This window comes from Esox lucius, chromosome 1 (genome assembly GCF_011004845.1).
Source record: "Esox lucius isolate fEsoLuc1 chromosome 1, fEsoLuc1.pri, whole genome shotgun sequence".
Taxonomy (NCBI): domain Eukaryota; kingdom Metazoa; phylum Chordata; class Actinopteri; order Esociformes; family Esocidae; genus Esox; species Esox lucius.
The window spans coordinates 33,956,912-33,971,253 of record NC_047569.1 but is presented as its reverse complement, the minus strand read 5'-3'; the positions used below and the strand labels follow the sequence as shown (position 1 = coordinate 33,971,253).

The following is a 14,342-nucleotide window of genomic DNA, read 5'->3' as shown; positions in this document are numbered from 1 at the left end:
CCGTCTTATAGTCGCGCTGTCTTTTCTGCACCATTCATTTGAGGCTGCAGACACCATATAAACACGACGGAGCAAGATAGTATGTGAGGTCGATGTAAAAAACCTCAGCATTCCTTGCAACTTTTGTTCTTTTGTAAGATGATTAATCGATTCAAAAAGAGGCTGCATGATATAATGTGCCGGTATTATCCAGGATGCTGAGTGGTAAAAACGTTGTTGCAGTTGAAACAATAACATTTTTTTTTTTTACCATAGAAAGGATCCTATGATCATCCACCACTGTTGTCTTCTGTGGACGTCAAGGTCTTTTTGTGGGAGGGGGTTTCAATTATGATAATTGTTACTTACAACTTTAACGTTTGATAGTGGGCAAAATGAGACTCAACAGAAAGGAGCCTATCTGGAAATACAATCTGGATCAAAGGTCAAGGCTGTGTTTACTTAGATTACATGTACACAGACAATTACATTGATTTTGACATCTTTTTATTTTTCACAAGTTACCTTAAACACTTTCAATCAATGCAAACATACAGTGCCATTGCTTCTCCATTTTGTAGAGTCAAACAGTCTTAAAGTCTGTACCATTGTAAATACATGGACACATTTCAGAACAGTTGGAATACTACTGTACCTTCTACTACACATGATTGCATATAATATACACTTTCAGGGGGAAAAAATAACCCAAGGGCTTCTGCACCATTGGGGTTTAAGTTGTACCTGAATTATATTTGGAACCAAAAGGTTCAACAAGCAAATGAATTAAATCCCAAATGATAGATATGTCGCGTCCATCTTAACATCAAACAGCTGTCAATGTACTTCCCATTACCCAATATTGGCACAATGGGCTTAACAACATGTCCATTATATTCAGAAACATTGTTTTCAAAACGATTTTGTCTGTTTTGATCGGAATATGGTTTCCATGATGTAGCACATTAATAACAACATATCATGCGTTTTAGTCCCATGGGGATATTGAAGCCATTGGCTGCAGCAGGGGGAAAAAAATGTGTTTAGATAATGTAGCAGAAATAATATAATAATGTAGAGAATGTAGCAGAAATGTTGACCCCACCATTGGCTTTTGCGTTATGCGCAATTCAACTGTAGATGTATTTTCAAGTATCAATCCATGTAGTTCAATTTTATCTCATAATTTTTTCTATTAATAATGCATTACAAATACATGTTCCCTTTTAAACCACCTGAACATCTATTTAACACTGACACAGACTAAATGAAGAAAAGGGAAAAAACATAACACCTAATAACTATATGGCTGTGTGCACATTTCAACACAATCAGTCATAAACCTTAATTTGTAGGCTTGAAAAGGACACTTTCTTCCAAAAAATATCTCTAATTGCGTAATTTTGCATAGAATTGGTTATCCCACTAATTGGCTGTCAAACTACAAGTATCCACAGCAATGGATATGTGGGTTGATACTAATGGCTCAACTTTGTCAAAACAGACATTGCTTGTCAATTACTTGGTCCCCTCTGGTCCCCTTTTACAGCATCCGCAGTGTCTCCATGTCCCAGCATCTGCAGGGTCTGTCTGACACCATTCTCCACCCTACGGAAGTGCATCTTCTTCCAGAAGCTTGGCGCATGCTGCCTGCCCCACTCTAGGTCCTGGAGGAAGATCTGCAGCTGCTCTCGGACCCGTTCCCTCTCCCAGGACAAGGCGTTCTGACGGATCACGCTCAGGATGGGGTGCCAGTTCTCTGAGATTTCTGAGCCCTCGGTGACCGAGGCCAGAACTTTCACTCGTCGGCCTGTGCCTCCCTGCTCCAACGGGAGCCCTCGGTCACACAGCAACAGCTTCCCTTCGTTACTGAGAGGATTCAAGTACAAGCTGAGGAAACAATAGAAAACATTTATATTGAAGCTAAATATAGACATATTGTTTGATTTCATGACATAACTTTGCAATGCAAAACATTTAATAAGAGAATTGAGAAAGACTATCAAGTAACTAACTTGGCAATCTACCTAACGTTATTCAATGTCTGGTTCCGAATTTCCATTTATATAGCCAAATGTAAAAAAACAAAAAAACATCTAAGGCTAGTGGCACTGGGCAGTGATGTAAGTATAGCACATAACAAGCTAGTCATTATAGTGAAATTCTAGTTTTGCCTTCAAAATAGAAGTCTCCACACTCCTTGGATGTCTGTCTTATGTGTGAAGAAGAGTTATGGCCAACAGGTAGCTTTTCAGGTTCATATCAAACCATGCATTACTCCATTACTACAGTACTACACAACAACAGGAGGAATGTAAACAAGTCACCATCATCAATCAGGAGCTCATTTTGGCCACCTATAAGTTAATTCTATTATTCTGTACAGTAGATATCAAAAGTCATCAAGCCCTTATTGAAAATGAAGCATTTGTTAATGTAAAGGCCTAAATCAGCCAAATAGCAAGACGCTTCCACTACAATTTATTTAGGGCTAATCAAAATCACTTCCATTGATATCAGGTGATAGAAAATAACCTTAGCACATCATTTGGAATGTGACTGATTAAATGAGAACACAGTCACAACGCCCATCATAAAGTCTGTGCATATGACTTTTGTTTCCAGAGACACTTCAAAGGAAATATTATATTTTTACTTAAAATTGTTGGTTATAAGACTATCTATTAAACGTGGAAAAAAACAACATCTGACATGATTTGTTAGTAGATAAGATGCAGTGGCGCGGTGCTGCTTAGCTTACTGCACAGTGTGGATGCTGGGGTGCTCTCGACAGGCATCCACCAGCGTCAGAGCAGCGCTGTCCCCGATGTTGTTGTACGCCACATTGAGCTCCTCCAGGCCTGTGTGCTGACTGAGCTTCTCGGCAAGCTTGCAGGCCCCCGCGTTGCCCATGCCCGTGTGCATTAGGGAAAGCTTCCTGAGAGACCGGTTCCCTGGAAGGGCGTCCAGCAGGTAGTCAGCCCCGGACTCCAACAGGGGATTATCACACAGTCTACAAAAGTACGGTCACAGGACACAATTAGGATTCATGGAGGCTGACTGCTTTAGATGGGATGCCATCAGTTAGTTATTAAGACATGAGAATAACTGTTGTTAGGATAATGGAATTGTTCTAGGCTAGATTAGGAAAATAAGCTCTTATTTAAACTGTAATCATTTCTAGATCTCATACTCGAGAAATCAGTCATACATATAAATAAGGCCATATTTAATTATAAAACAATTACACGTTACATCACAAGCACATTAGTATTATAATGATCATAATCACCTACGCGATACAGAAATAAGGCAATAAGCTTGGTAAAGAGTGGCTTACTTTGGAGAAGTAATTTTACATATTGTAATTGTCTATGCATTTATGCATATTTTGTGTATTCTTTACATGGTGTCTACCATTACCAGCACCATTACACCTAAGTAAAATTCAGAGTATGTTTAAATGTACTTAGTAATTTAGAATCACCTTTAATTTTTGTGGTGTTTCTATTATTATTATTATTACATACCATTTAGTGCTGCGCTATAGATAAAGCAATAAGGCCATAGCTGGGTCAAGAGGCAGTGTCTTACTGTAAAGATCTAATAGTACAGTTGGGGTCAAGCAGAACATCCCTCAGGAGAATGCAGGACTCAGGACCCAGGCGGTTAAACTGAAGACTGAAGAAAACAGAAACACAGCTTTCACAAACACATGCCCACACACACATGCATGAGCCTGCAAAGTACAGACCTCGTGTATATGGTTGCAAAATAAATGCAACATGTGCAATGTTGGTCCCAAGGGATCATGAGAAAAGAAATCCCAGACATTTTCCATTTGCTCAAAAATCTAATTTCTCTCTAGTGTGCCAAAATAACTTTTCATTTGACTGAATTACTTGTACTGTGAATTCTATATTGTGTTTATATTTCCGTTCATTGTATATGTAAAATCAAGGGGATATGTAACTAAGTAGGAAGAATGCACTAATTATGTGTATCTGCTGTGGTAAGTAGTAATTTTTACAGTAAACAGATATAAACGCAGAAAACCTTCACTTAGTGTCTTTGGGAAGTATTCAGACCTCTTCACTTTTTCCACAATTTTTAGTTACGTCTACACACAACAACCCATAATAAAAAAGCTAAAACCACATTTTTAAGATTTGTGCCAACTCATTGAAAATCTATTTTAATGTACATAATATTCAGACCCTTGAGACCCAACACAGAATTTCAGACCAGTGTCCTTTGTTCATCCTTGAGACATCTCTAGGACTTGAGCGGAGTCGACCCGTGGCAAATTCAATTGATTGGACATGATTTAGAAAGGGACACACCTGTCTATGTAAGGTCTAACATGCTACAGTGCATGTCAAAGCAGAAACCAAGCCATAAAATCCAAGGAACTCTGACATCAACGAGGCACAGATCTGGGAAAAGTTTTAACCACTCGAACAGAGCTCCAGAGAGTTATTTCAGCACTCTTTTAATCAGGCCTATGCTGGTGTGGCTAGACAGAAGCTACTCCTGTGAAAATGGCATATGACATACTCAGTGCATGATGGGAAAAACTATCTGGTTTGATGAGACCAAATTGAACTACTAGGCCTGTGGAATTTGAGCATTAACAATTACAATGGGAATGTACGTTTCATTGGAAGTGAATGTGCCTAGATAATGAGAACAACAGAAACCTCTCCGTTTAGATTCACTCTGTAGGTTGCGCTCTGATAACCACAGGAATGTTTATATTGACCATTTGGCATGGGGGTTACTGTCTTGGAAACCTGATCTTTGCTAGGTAGACACACCCTTCAATGTATATATCAGCTTGTAACATACATTACAGTGAGAAGAGATTGAGCCTGTAACAGCATGAGCTAATAGACTATCAAATGCTGCAAAAAATATTTTTGAATTGCTCTCTCCCTTGACAAACAGGTATTCGATAATTATTTCAACCACTATACAAAACGGCTGATTTCTAACAGGCCTGAATGCAAAATTAATCTGGCAAAATTAAGGTACTGTTCACCACCTGGCAAACACCTTCCTTACGGTGAAGTATGGTGGTGGCAGCATCATGCAATGGGGATACTTCTCAGCAGCAGAGACTGGGAGACTGGTTTGAGGGAAAGATGAATGAAATAAAACACAGAGGTCCGTGAAAACCACCAGATCCCAAGCACACAGAACCTAAGACTGGGGCAATGATTAGTCTTTCAGCACAGCAACTACCCGAATAACACAGGAAAGACAACACTGGAGTGGCTTTAGGACTAGTCGGTGAGTATCCTTTAGTTGCCCACCGAAGCCTGAACTTGAAATCTATTGGATATCTGTGGGGAGACTTTACTGACAGGCCTTATGCAATCTGAAAAAGCTTGAGAGGATCTGCAAAAAGAATAGGATAAACTGCCTAAATACAAATGTGCAAAGCTGGTGGAGGCATTGCCATGAAGCTGTGACTCCCAAAGGCATTTCTACAAAGTTTTGAACAAAGGGTCTAAATACTTGTGTATGAGATCTGTTTTTTTACTTTCAAGCAAATAAAAATATGTTTAAAATGTTTACTTTGTAAAAAAGGGTTAGTGTGTAGATTAATAGCAGAATACATTCTAAATTAACCCTATAGGCACCACAAAATGTGGAAGGTGAAGGGGTCTGAATACTTTCTCAAGGCCCTGTATCAAAATGCCAACAAATCAAACAATTCTCTCACTTGAGGTTATAAGTGTGATGAAAGGCAGGCAACAGGATGTCAATCAAGTCTTCTGTCAGGTGACAGGAAGACAGGTCTAGCTCTTCCAGGTAGTACTTTGAGGGTGTGCAGTCCAGAACAGAGCCCAGGATGAAGCACTTGAGTGGTGTCAAGCGCACGTTAGACAACTTGATTCTGTGGATGGAGAGCAGAACCTCAGCAGTTAGCCGTGGATTTTGGAATTCGTAGAGAAGAACCAGCAGGTCCATGAGCTCCTCTGGGGGCTGTCGCTTGACAATATCCGCAGCCAGCTGCTTCTTGAGGGACTTTGTGATCTGAACTACCGTGGTGCTCTTGATGCTGCAGCCCAGCTGCTCCAGCAGATCTCTGTTCCTGTAGTGCAGCAAGCCACCCATGAAGATGGGGTAAAGTTCATAGGTCTGGCTGTCCAATTGCTCCTTGGGCTGGGGGCCATGAACTCCAAGCAGGCTCTGCTCCAACTGGTCCAGAACATCCTCATTTAAGTAGTCATCAGTGCGAAACATCTCTGCTGCCATGGTGCGAGCGATGTGGCCCTTGCTGCGGCTGCTGATCTTCTCAAAGAGGCTAGGGAAGAGCCTGAGCAGGTTGAAGACTGTGAAGATCTTGAGGGGTATGAACTTTGAGAAGATGTTGATGAGGGTGTTTACATCTTCGCCCACTTGCCCAAAGGCCAAGCTCACTTCTTTGCTCAGCTTCTCCAGAACTGTCTTGTTCTCGCCAAGGACCACATAGAGGGCAGCCAGGTACTCTTGCATGGTGGGGACAGCAAACACATACCGCTTCTCCTTTTCATAGACCTCTGACCTTTTGTTCTTGACACAGGGCACCAGAAAGAAGTCAAGAACATCAGTGCGAAACACAGCCAGCTGACGCAGTTCCTCATCTGTTTTCGTTTTGCCCCCCACAAACTGTTCCAGTTCCTCCTCAGTGAAGGAACTTTGTTTTTTAGTGACTCCGTCAAAAGCCAGTTTGCCCACCGTGCGGACTACATGAAGCATCAATGAGTTCTGGTTTTCTACAGAAGGTACACCATCACCCGTGTCCAGCACCTCTCCGCCAAAGTTGAGCCTCATGAAGCTGGTATAGATTCCGGTAAGCGTACATATCGGGGCCTTAGCATCAGTGAAGTGTAAAAGGTGGAGGGTGGCACAGGTCAGCCAGCAATAGGAGGGTGAAGAGCAGGCATCCTTCAACTGGCTGTCCCTCTGCAGGGCAAGGTAGAGCTGATCAATGGGGGACTGGGCCTCCTGGGTCTTTGGGTTTTCTCCGCTCTGTTGCAGCAGTCGGCTTGCAAAGTATGCCCGCTGGCGATCTGGGTCACGGAAGCCACATATTTGAGCGTAGCGTTTCACATACTTCAGAGGGATGCGGTCAAGAGCAGACAACCTGGTGGTGACCAAAATACTGGCCTAACAAATAGATATATACAAAAGATACATATTTTAAAATGAATATTTACAACCTAGTGGGTTTTTCAATGTGATAATGTTATTAGTTTGGAATGAAGGCCTGAATATTTCCTATGTGATAGGGGTGTCGCGATATATACCAGTGTTGACAATAACTGTGATATTAAAAAAATTAAATATTGATATCATGTAAATAATACGCATCTGAGAATATCGTATTTACTAAGCAAAAATGACATATCTTTCCAAAAAACCCTCTCGGTTTTTCTATAGCTCATTCATGTCACCTATAGACAAACAATGCATGTGCTAAAACTATGAGCCTGGGCCTATGCACTGGGGTTTCAATCAACTCGTTAGACCCACTAGAACACCCCGGAGAAGACAGGCTGTTTTTGTAGCCTATTCACATGGAGAAAATAACGTTGTATTATTCCTAAAACTCCTCTCAATTTTTCGATACCTTATTCATGTCCCCTACGGTCAAACGATGCATGTGCTTCGACTACGAGTCTGGGCCTATACCCTGACGTTTTCGTTGCCTATTCACTAAGCTAAAATGTGTTGTATTTTTCCCGAAAACTCGTCTCAGTGTTAGGCCTTTTGTTAATCAGTTCATCTGGTTACCTTTTCACAATCCATTAAGTGTAATTGCTCTTTTTGAATGCTTTTTTTAAATGATTTGTACAGTTACGGTTACAGACTCTCCATTTGCCTCATTTGCCCCAAAAAAGTGACAAATCACACAATAAACAAAGCTGAAGATAAATTTGACTGATAGCATTGTTTATTTTTTTCTACAAATTGTCTACAGATATCGCGATAATATCGTTATTGTGAATTTTTTTGACCACTATAATCATGTAGTAAAATCTGATATTGTGACAGCCCTAATATTTAACTGACCAAAGATAGGTTCCAGGCTCTTACCTCAGGCAGCATGTACTTCCTAAGCAGGTTCACCACCACTGCTCCAGATGGGAGGGCCTCGTTGGGGTCACTGCACAGCTCTGTGGAACTAATACGGAAGTCCAGTTTCATCTTCTCCATGCCGTTAAAAACAAACAGTACGTCCTTGGCCTGGTCATTATCTCCACTCAGCATGGGGATCTTCTTTAGGTGCAGATACTTCCTGCTGACCAGGTCTCTAAGAGACGTAGACTTGGATAACTGGGAGAGGTCTTCACAGGAGAAGGGCACCAGTAGTTTGAACTGGGTTAAAGTGAGCCCGGCGCACCAGTCTAGAATCAGCTTCCGCACCACTGTGCTCTTCCCTGTGCCCACAGCCCCATACAGCAGCACGTTGACACCCTTCTCCCTACTTACTTCCTGGGTGGGTTCAAACAGCTGCTCCACAGTGACTGAGGGGCTCTGAGACCCCTCTAATGCCTTGGGGAAGTGAGTTGTCAGGGGCCCTTTCCTCTCCTCTGGCTTCTTCTCTAAGATGAGAGGCTCTACATGCATGGTCTCGGGTGTGAAGTAACCCCCAAACTGCTTCTCTTCCTTAGGCACATGGCTGAACCATAAAGTCAACTTCTTCTTGTGGATCTCTATGGGATCTGTTAAGGAAAGGTCCAGTATTTAACAATGGCCGGAGGAATTAAAACATTTTTAGAAATACAATTAAATAGTCATTTTGTCTCAGTATTCTATATTTTTTATTATATCTAATGGCCAACTGTCATTTTCTTTTGTACAGTATAGTATGTAGCGTTGATAGCTATCAAGATTCCAAAGTTGACGTCTATTCTCGCCAAGATTAAGGTTACTTGCTATACGTTTTTTTTTAGCAATAACTGATGGCTTGAAGGGAACGCAAAACATGTCTGTTGATATAAAGCCTTAACTTGGACCTTAATAATAATAAGTGAGCCGCATTTGTGAATTGAAAAATATTTTGCATATCCAACCTTCCCAGAGCCACACTAAGGGATTATTTCCATTATGAGAGAGAGAATAAAATGATTAGATAGAATTATCTTGGTTTGCATAGTCATTTCCATAGCATTTCCATGTCTGAGATGTGGCACGCAGGATTGTGGGCATTAGAGTGCACACTACACAGAAATGTTATACAGTTTCCACACATTATTCTCTTCACACTTGCATACCTCCGTGGGGGGCTCGATCGAAAATGTGACCTGCGCTGGAAGGTGTGTCTCCAGCTACCAATAAGTATACACAACAGAAATCTGGCATCTCGGGTCTTCTTCGATAAGTCTCGGAAAATGTACAGTTGAGTAAATCGGCACTAGGAGAGTGGTAACTGCCAGAGGATCAGTCATTTACCGTGATCTTGGAGCCATTATGGTTTAATACCTCTCCAAGGTACAGAACGACAGAGTAATCAGCTTGTGGGCTGAGACGCTGGCCCACCTTTTCTGTTTGATTATGGACCAGACTTACCCGTTTCAGGCCGACTTGAGCAGAAAGGCCTTGAATGAAATCCACTGCCTGAATAGAAGCAGGAATATTTCCACTTCTGCCATAGCCTTCTTGGAAGAATCAGCTGTCTGTGAGTACAGACACAGAGGCTCACTCAACAGTGGCTGCTGTTCTGCTACATGTACAATGTAAGAAGATAACTTAACAATTCACATAGTCAGCATTGTTTAGAATTAACAAACCTGTAGCATGCTGTCATCTTATGAGTGATGATGACTCTGCTGGTAAGAAGGCTGAGGTTCGCGTCTGAAACACAATCCCATAATATAGTAAATCCCAAATGCATTTAAGAAATACTGCATATGTATGATATATACAGCCAATATAATATCTATTTGCTCAATTCAGTTAAATTATGTTTCATTCTATTTATGTCATGTCATTAATTTTATCATGTCACAGCCTCAGTTTTATGTATTTCAATTAGGATTTTCTTCCTACTTATCGACACCATACTCTACATTGTGAAAGGTTTTATTTTATTTTATGGTGATTAACATTATATCAAAAGCATGGTGGTGGCAGCATCATGTTACAGGGGCACTTGTCAGGATGGAAGGGAAATAAATGGACCAATGTACAGAAAAAGTAATTTAGGGAAACCAGCTGCCCTCCAAAAATGAGGGGAAAAAAAGATGAGACTGGCCGGGAAGCTTTCGCATGACTATGACCAGAAGCACACAGCCAAAGCTACAGTGAAGGGGCTAAGGAATAAATCAGTGAACTGGCATAGTAAGAGCTCAAACCAATATCCAATCAGTAATATTAATGTCATGCCACCTATTTATGTCCACTGACATTCCCCAGAGAACTTGACAAAATGTAAACAGTTTTCTTTTTTAAAGAAAAGCTCAATAATGCTTAATCGGATTTGGAAAGTTGTTAGAGACCTACTCCAACAGACTCATAGCTGTAATTCCAAACAAAGGAAATCCCAACATGCGACAACTTAGGAGGTTGGAGACTTAACAATTTCAATATTTGAATTTAATTTATTGCTAGGATAGCCCCTTGAGATGTAATGAGTGGGTCCTATAAACACAGAAACAAAATAAAACACATACAGACAAAAGCATCATTACATAACAAACATACACAGCAAATACACAGATACAAACCCTCTCCCACCCATACCCCAGTCCTCATCTAACCCTCTCCCACCCATACCCCAGTCATCATCTAAGCCTCTCCCACCCATACCCCAGTCCTCATCTAACCCTCTCCCACCCATACCCCAGTCCTCATCTAACCCTCTCCCACCCATACCCCAGTCCTCATCTAAACCTCTCCCACCCATACCCCAGTCCTCATCTAACCCTCTCCCACCCATACCCCAGTCCTCATCTAAACCTCTCCCACCCATACCCCAGTCCTCATCTAAACCTCTTCCACCCATACCCCAGTCCTCATCTAACCCTCTCCCACCCATACCCCAGTCCTCATCTAACCCTCTCCCACCCATACCCCAGTCCTCATCTAACCCTCTCCCACCCATACCCCAGTCCTCATCTAACCCTCTCCCACCCATACCCCAGTCCTCATCTAAACCTCTCCCACCCATACCCCAGTCCTCATCTAACCCTCTCCCACCCATACCCCAGTCCTCATCTAACCCTCTCCCACCCATACCCCAGTCCTCATCTAACCCTCTCCCACCCATACCCCAGTCCTCATCTAACCCTCTCCCACCCATACCCCAGTCCTCATCTAACCCTCTCCCACCCATACCCCAGTCCTCATCTAACCCTCTCCCACCCATACCCCAGTCCTCATCTAAACCTCTCCCACCCATACCCCAGTCCTCATCTGACCCTCTCCCACCCATACCGCAGTCCTCATCTGACCCTCTCCCACCCATACCGCAGTCCTCATCTGACCCTCTCCCACCCATACCCCAGTCATCATCTAACCCTCTCCCACCCATACCCCAGTCATCATCTAACCCTCTCCCACCCATACCCCAGTCATCATCTAACCCTCTCCCACCCATACCCCAGTCATCATCTAACCCTCTCCCACCCATACCCCAGTCTTCAACTATTGTACAAGAAAAATTGGATAGAATGACCCTGAAAATAAAATTTTATTTTGTATTTTTTAAACATCATTCAATTAAAAAAAAATCCTCAATAAATGTAAATTATGGTGTAGATACAGTACGTTAAACAAAATCTTCATTCAGTCTCTTGATACTCGGAGGATGTGGCAAGACAAAATATGAAAAGCTTCAAGAGGGCGCACTCCAGATACATACATACTGAAATCAAATCATTTCTGTAAATTACTTGAGTTTTTCTTACTTTATGGTAAAATTGAGATGTTCGATTTTAGAGATGCTTATTTGAACGCACCTAGACCTCTCCTGAGGATCCCTGCGCCTCTCAAAAGCTGCAACACCCTCTTAGCAGGCTTTCAACACTTAACTGTCATAAGATAGAAAACCAATCAATGACTCAATTACCATTTATAAATGAATTGATTTCTCTCATTATTAATTTGTTAAACAAAGTCAATAATTTCAGAGGAAAGCTTGAATGCATGACTCACCTGTTCCAAATATTTCACATCATGAGTGAACTTGAAATCCGGTTCTAACACTCCCACGTCCTGAGTCTTTGTTCACTCTCGGTTTACTGTATTGTCATATCTGCTACCATTGGCCTGCAAAAGAAACATGACACTCAACTTTGTGAATGTAGTAAACTAAAAAGTTTTGCAGTTGACTCAGGTATTACTGGATTCACTCAAACATGAGCAGTAACAGAAACACTTTACCACCCTGTGAAAAGTTACTAAGCCCAATGTCAGTCCTCTGTGCTCTTAACTAAAAGGCTGGGCTGCGGCTTTACTGCCAACCAGCTTGTTGCTGGCCAAACAGGCTGAGTCACATCCACACTAGAAGATACAGCCAGAGGCAACGCGTTCTCAGCAGATTTGTCCCTATGCAAAACAGTACACCTATACAATCCTCAGACGCTCCCATTCTTTGTTCTTTCCTCAATGTAGGAAATCTCTGACATTTTTTTTTAAAAACAAATAAAGAGGACAGACTTAAACGTTTTGAACATACGAAGGTAATAACACATTTACATTCACTGTTTTTGAAGGACCAAGAGCAATAGAGAAGAAAATAATATTTTCAGTGCCCAAAACCTATTGTAATAGTTCATGCATTACAATAATTATTTTACTATTTAAATCAATTACAAATGACAGTTGAATTACTTTCCATTTTTGCAAAGACCTACGAGGGAGATGATGACAGCTGATTTAAGCAAATAATTGAATGACATCTTGTGGTTAATTAACAAAAAAGCAAACTGACTAGTGATGGCTATTTCTAGCTAAAGCAGGTTTTGACTTTTGACTTTCTAGCGGTTATCCAGGAGAAACAATAAGGTGACACTGTCTGACACGTATCCATTCGTCAAAAGCAAGTTTTAAGGAAGCATAATAATTTTTTTATGGAACAAAATAAAGCGTATAACAGTCACCACTACATAGCTTTACATGTTCAGAGTTAAAATCACTTTCCTCTCTTAGGAATAAGTCATCACAGCATACCCGTGTTAAGACCGCCTTCAAACACTAAATTATTAAGTGAAATGTAGCCAGACGCTCTCGTATCCGAAAAAATGTAAACGTTATTGAAAAAAAAGAATAACCACATCCTATTACATGTAGGGCAATGTAGACTAGCCCACTTCCTCAGCTGAGCAAACACTTGCCTAACCGTCATGGCCTGTACAAGATATGCCCATGTAGTTTTATTTACACTATTTTTCTATTGTTGTCGAACTGTCGTGAGGGAGCTGGCAAGTAAGTATTTCGTTGAATGGTTTCATACCTCGTGTATCCACTTCATATGACAATTCAAACGTGACCTTTAGGACTAGAACGTACAGTGCTGCGACACTTTGGTACGGTCTATCATAACTTTTATTTATTTATTTTCACGTCTGACGTGACTCACGTGGTACGTCGTGTCAGTCATAGAGAAGGGTAGAGAACGCTTCTTCTATTTTGTAACGGCGGGCCGCTACCAATGTATTGAAGTTCCATGCCGCTACCTTCTGTGCAGGATTTAAATAGAAAGAACTTGTGCACTTATTCCTTGGCTATAGCACATATAATAAAGTATTATCTGATGACAAATACAGCATAATTCATTATCATATATATATATTCACACACACACAAACACTTCATTTTAGTTTATTCTGCTGCTAACATGCCTAACAGTGAAAGACAATACAAAAAAACGACAGATACTACGAAAGTGTAGCTAGCTACTTACCAGTATTCTTTTCATGGCACCTGTAATCAAACTACCACGTATTTAAATCCTAGCTTTTGTGACCGGGGTAAATTTGGTTTTATGTTTAATATTCGGAGTTTGATCGTCAATTCCTCTTCCAAAAAAAATCGTACCAAGACGACAGTGAAACATACAATTTAGACGAGGGTAGAGATACAACTTTTCCCTTTAAGAGACGCCAATCTAGCACAACGTTGTCGAATGTCGGTTTGCGTCAACCCAATACCTTTTTGTGTTATTAAACAAACATATAATGATCTACATATATTTTGGTTGTTAAAGCTCATATATTTCATTTTTAATAGATTCCTATAGAGATGACATATACAGTTGTGCTCATAAATTTGCATACCCTGGCAGAAATTGTGAATTATTATGGCATTGATTTTGAAAATATGACTGATCATGCAAAAAAAAAACATGGCTTTTATTTAAGAGTGAT

The 14,342-nt window shown here is 41.0% G+C and overlaps 1 protein-coding gene across 5 annotated transcripts; it reads right to left on the bottom strand.

Annotated features, from left to right (window-relative positions):
* Positions 1-469: 469 nt before the first annotated feature.
* Positions 470-14,069, bottom strand: LOC105022655 (NLR family member X1). Of its 5 annotated transcripts, none has more exons than XM_010872065.3 (10): positions 13,880-14,069; positions 12,130-12,243; positions 11,883-12,005; positions 9,765-9,828; positions 9,544-9,650; positions 8,068-8,696; positions 5,708-7,137; positions 3,574-3,660; positions 2,741-2,992; positions 470-1,869 (listed from the first exon to the last, which is right to left on the bottom strand). In XM_010872065.3, exons 4-10 carry the CDS (start codon positions 9,779-9,781, stop codon positions 1,494-1,496), a joined length of 2,898 nt encoding a protein of 965 aa, XP_010870367.2. In that variant the 5' UTR covers positions 9,782-9,828; positions 11,883-12,005; positions 12,130-12,243; positions 13,880-14,069; the 3' UTR covers positions 470-1,493. The 5 variants fall into 5 exon arrangements, with proteins under 5 accessions (XP_010870367.2, XP_010870358.2, XP_010870384.2 ...); XM_010872056.4 differs by lacking the exon at positions 13,880-14,069 and adding an exon at positions 13,430-13,538; XM_010872082.4 differs by lacking the exon at positions 13,880-14,069 and adding an exon at positions 13,430-13,538 and having other exon boundaries at positions 11,934-12,005.
* Between the last annotated feature and the right edge of the window lie 273 nt (positions 14,070-14,342).

Excerpts from the sequence above, each read along its gene's own strand:
- LOC105022655 (XM_010872065.3), bottom strand. Across the intron at positions 3,661-5,707 it reads CATCACACTTATAACCTCAA|TCTTCAGTTTAACCGCCTGG; the intron begins GTGAGAGAATTG and ends TGTTTTCTTCAG. Across the intron at positions 1,870-2,740 it reads CCCAGCATCCACACTGTGCA|CTTGTACTTGAATCCTCTCA; the intron begins GTAAGCTAAGCA and ends TTGTTTCCTCAG.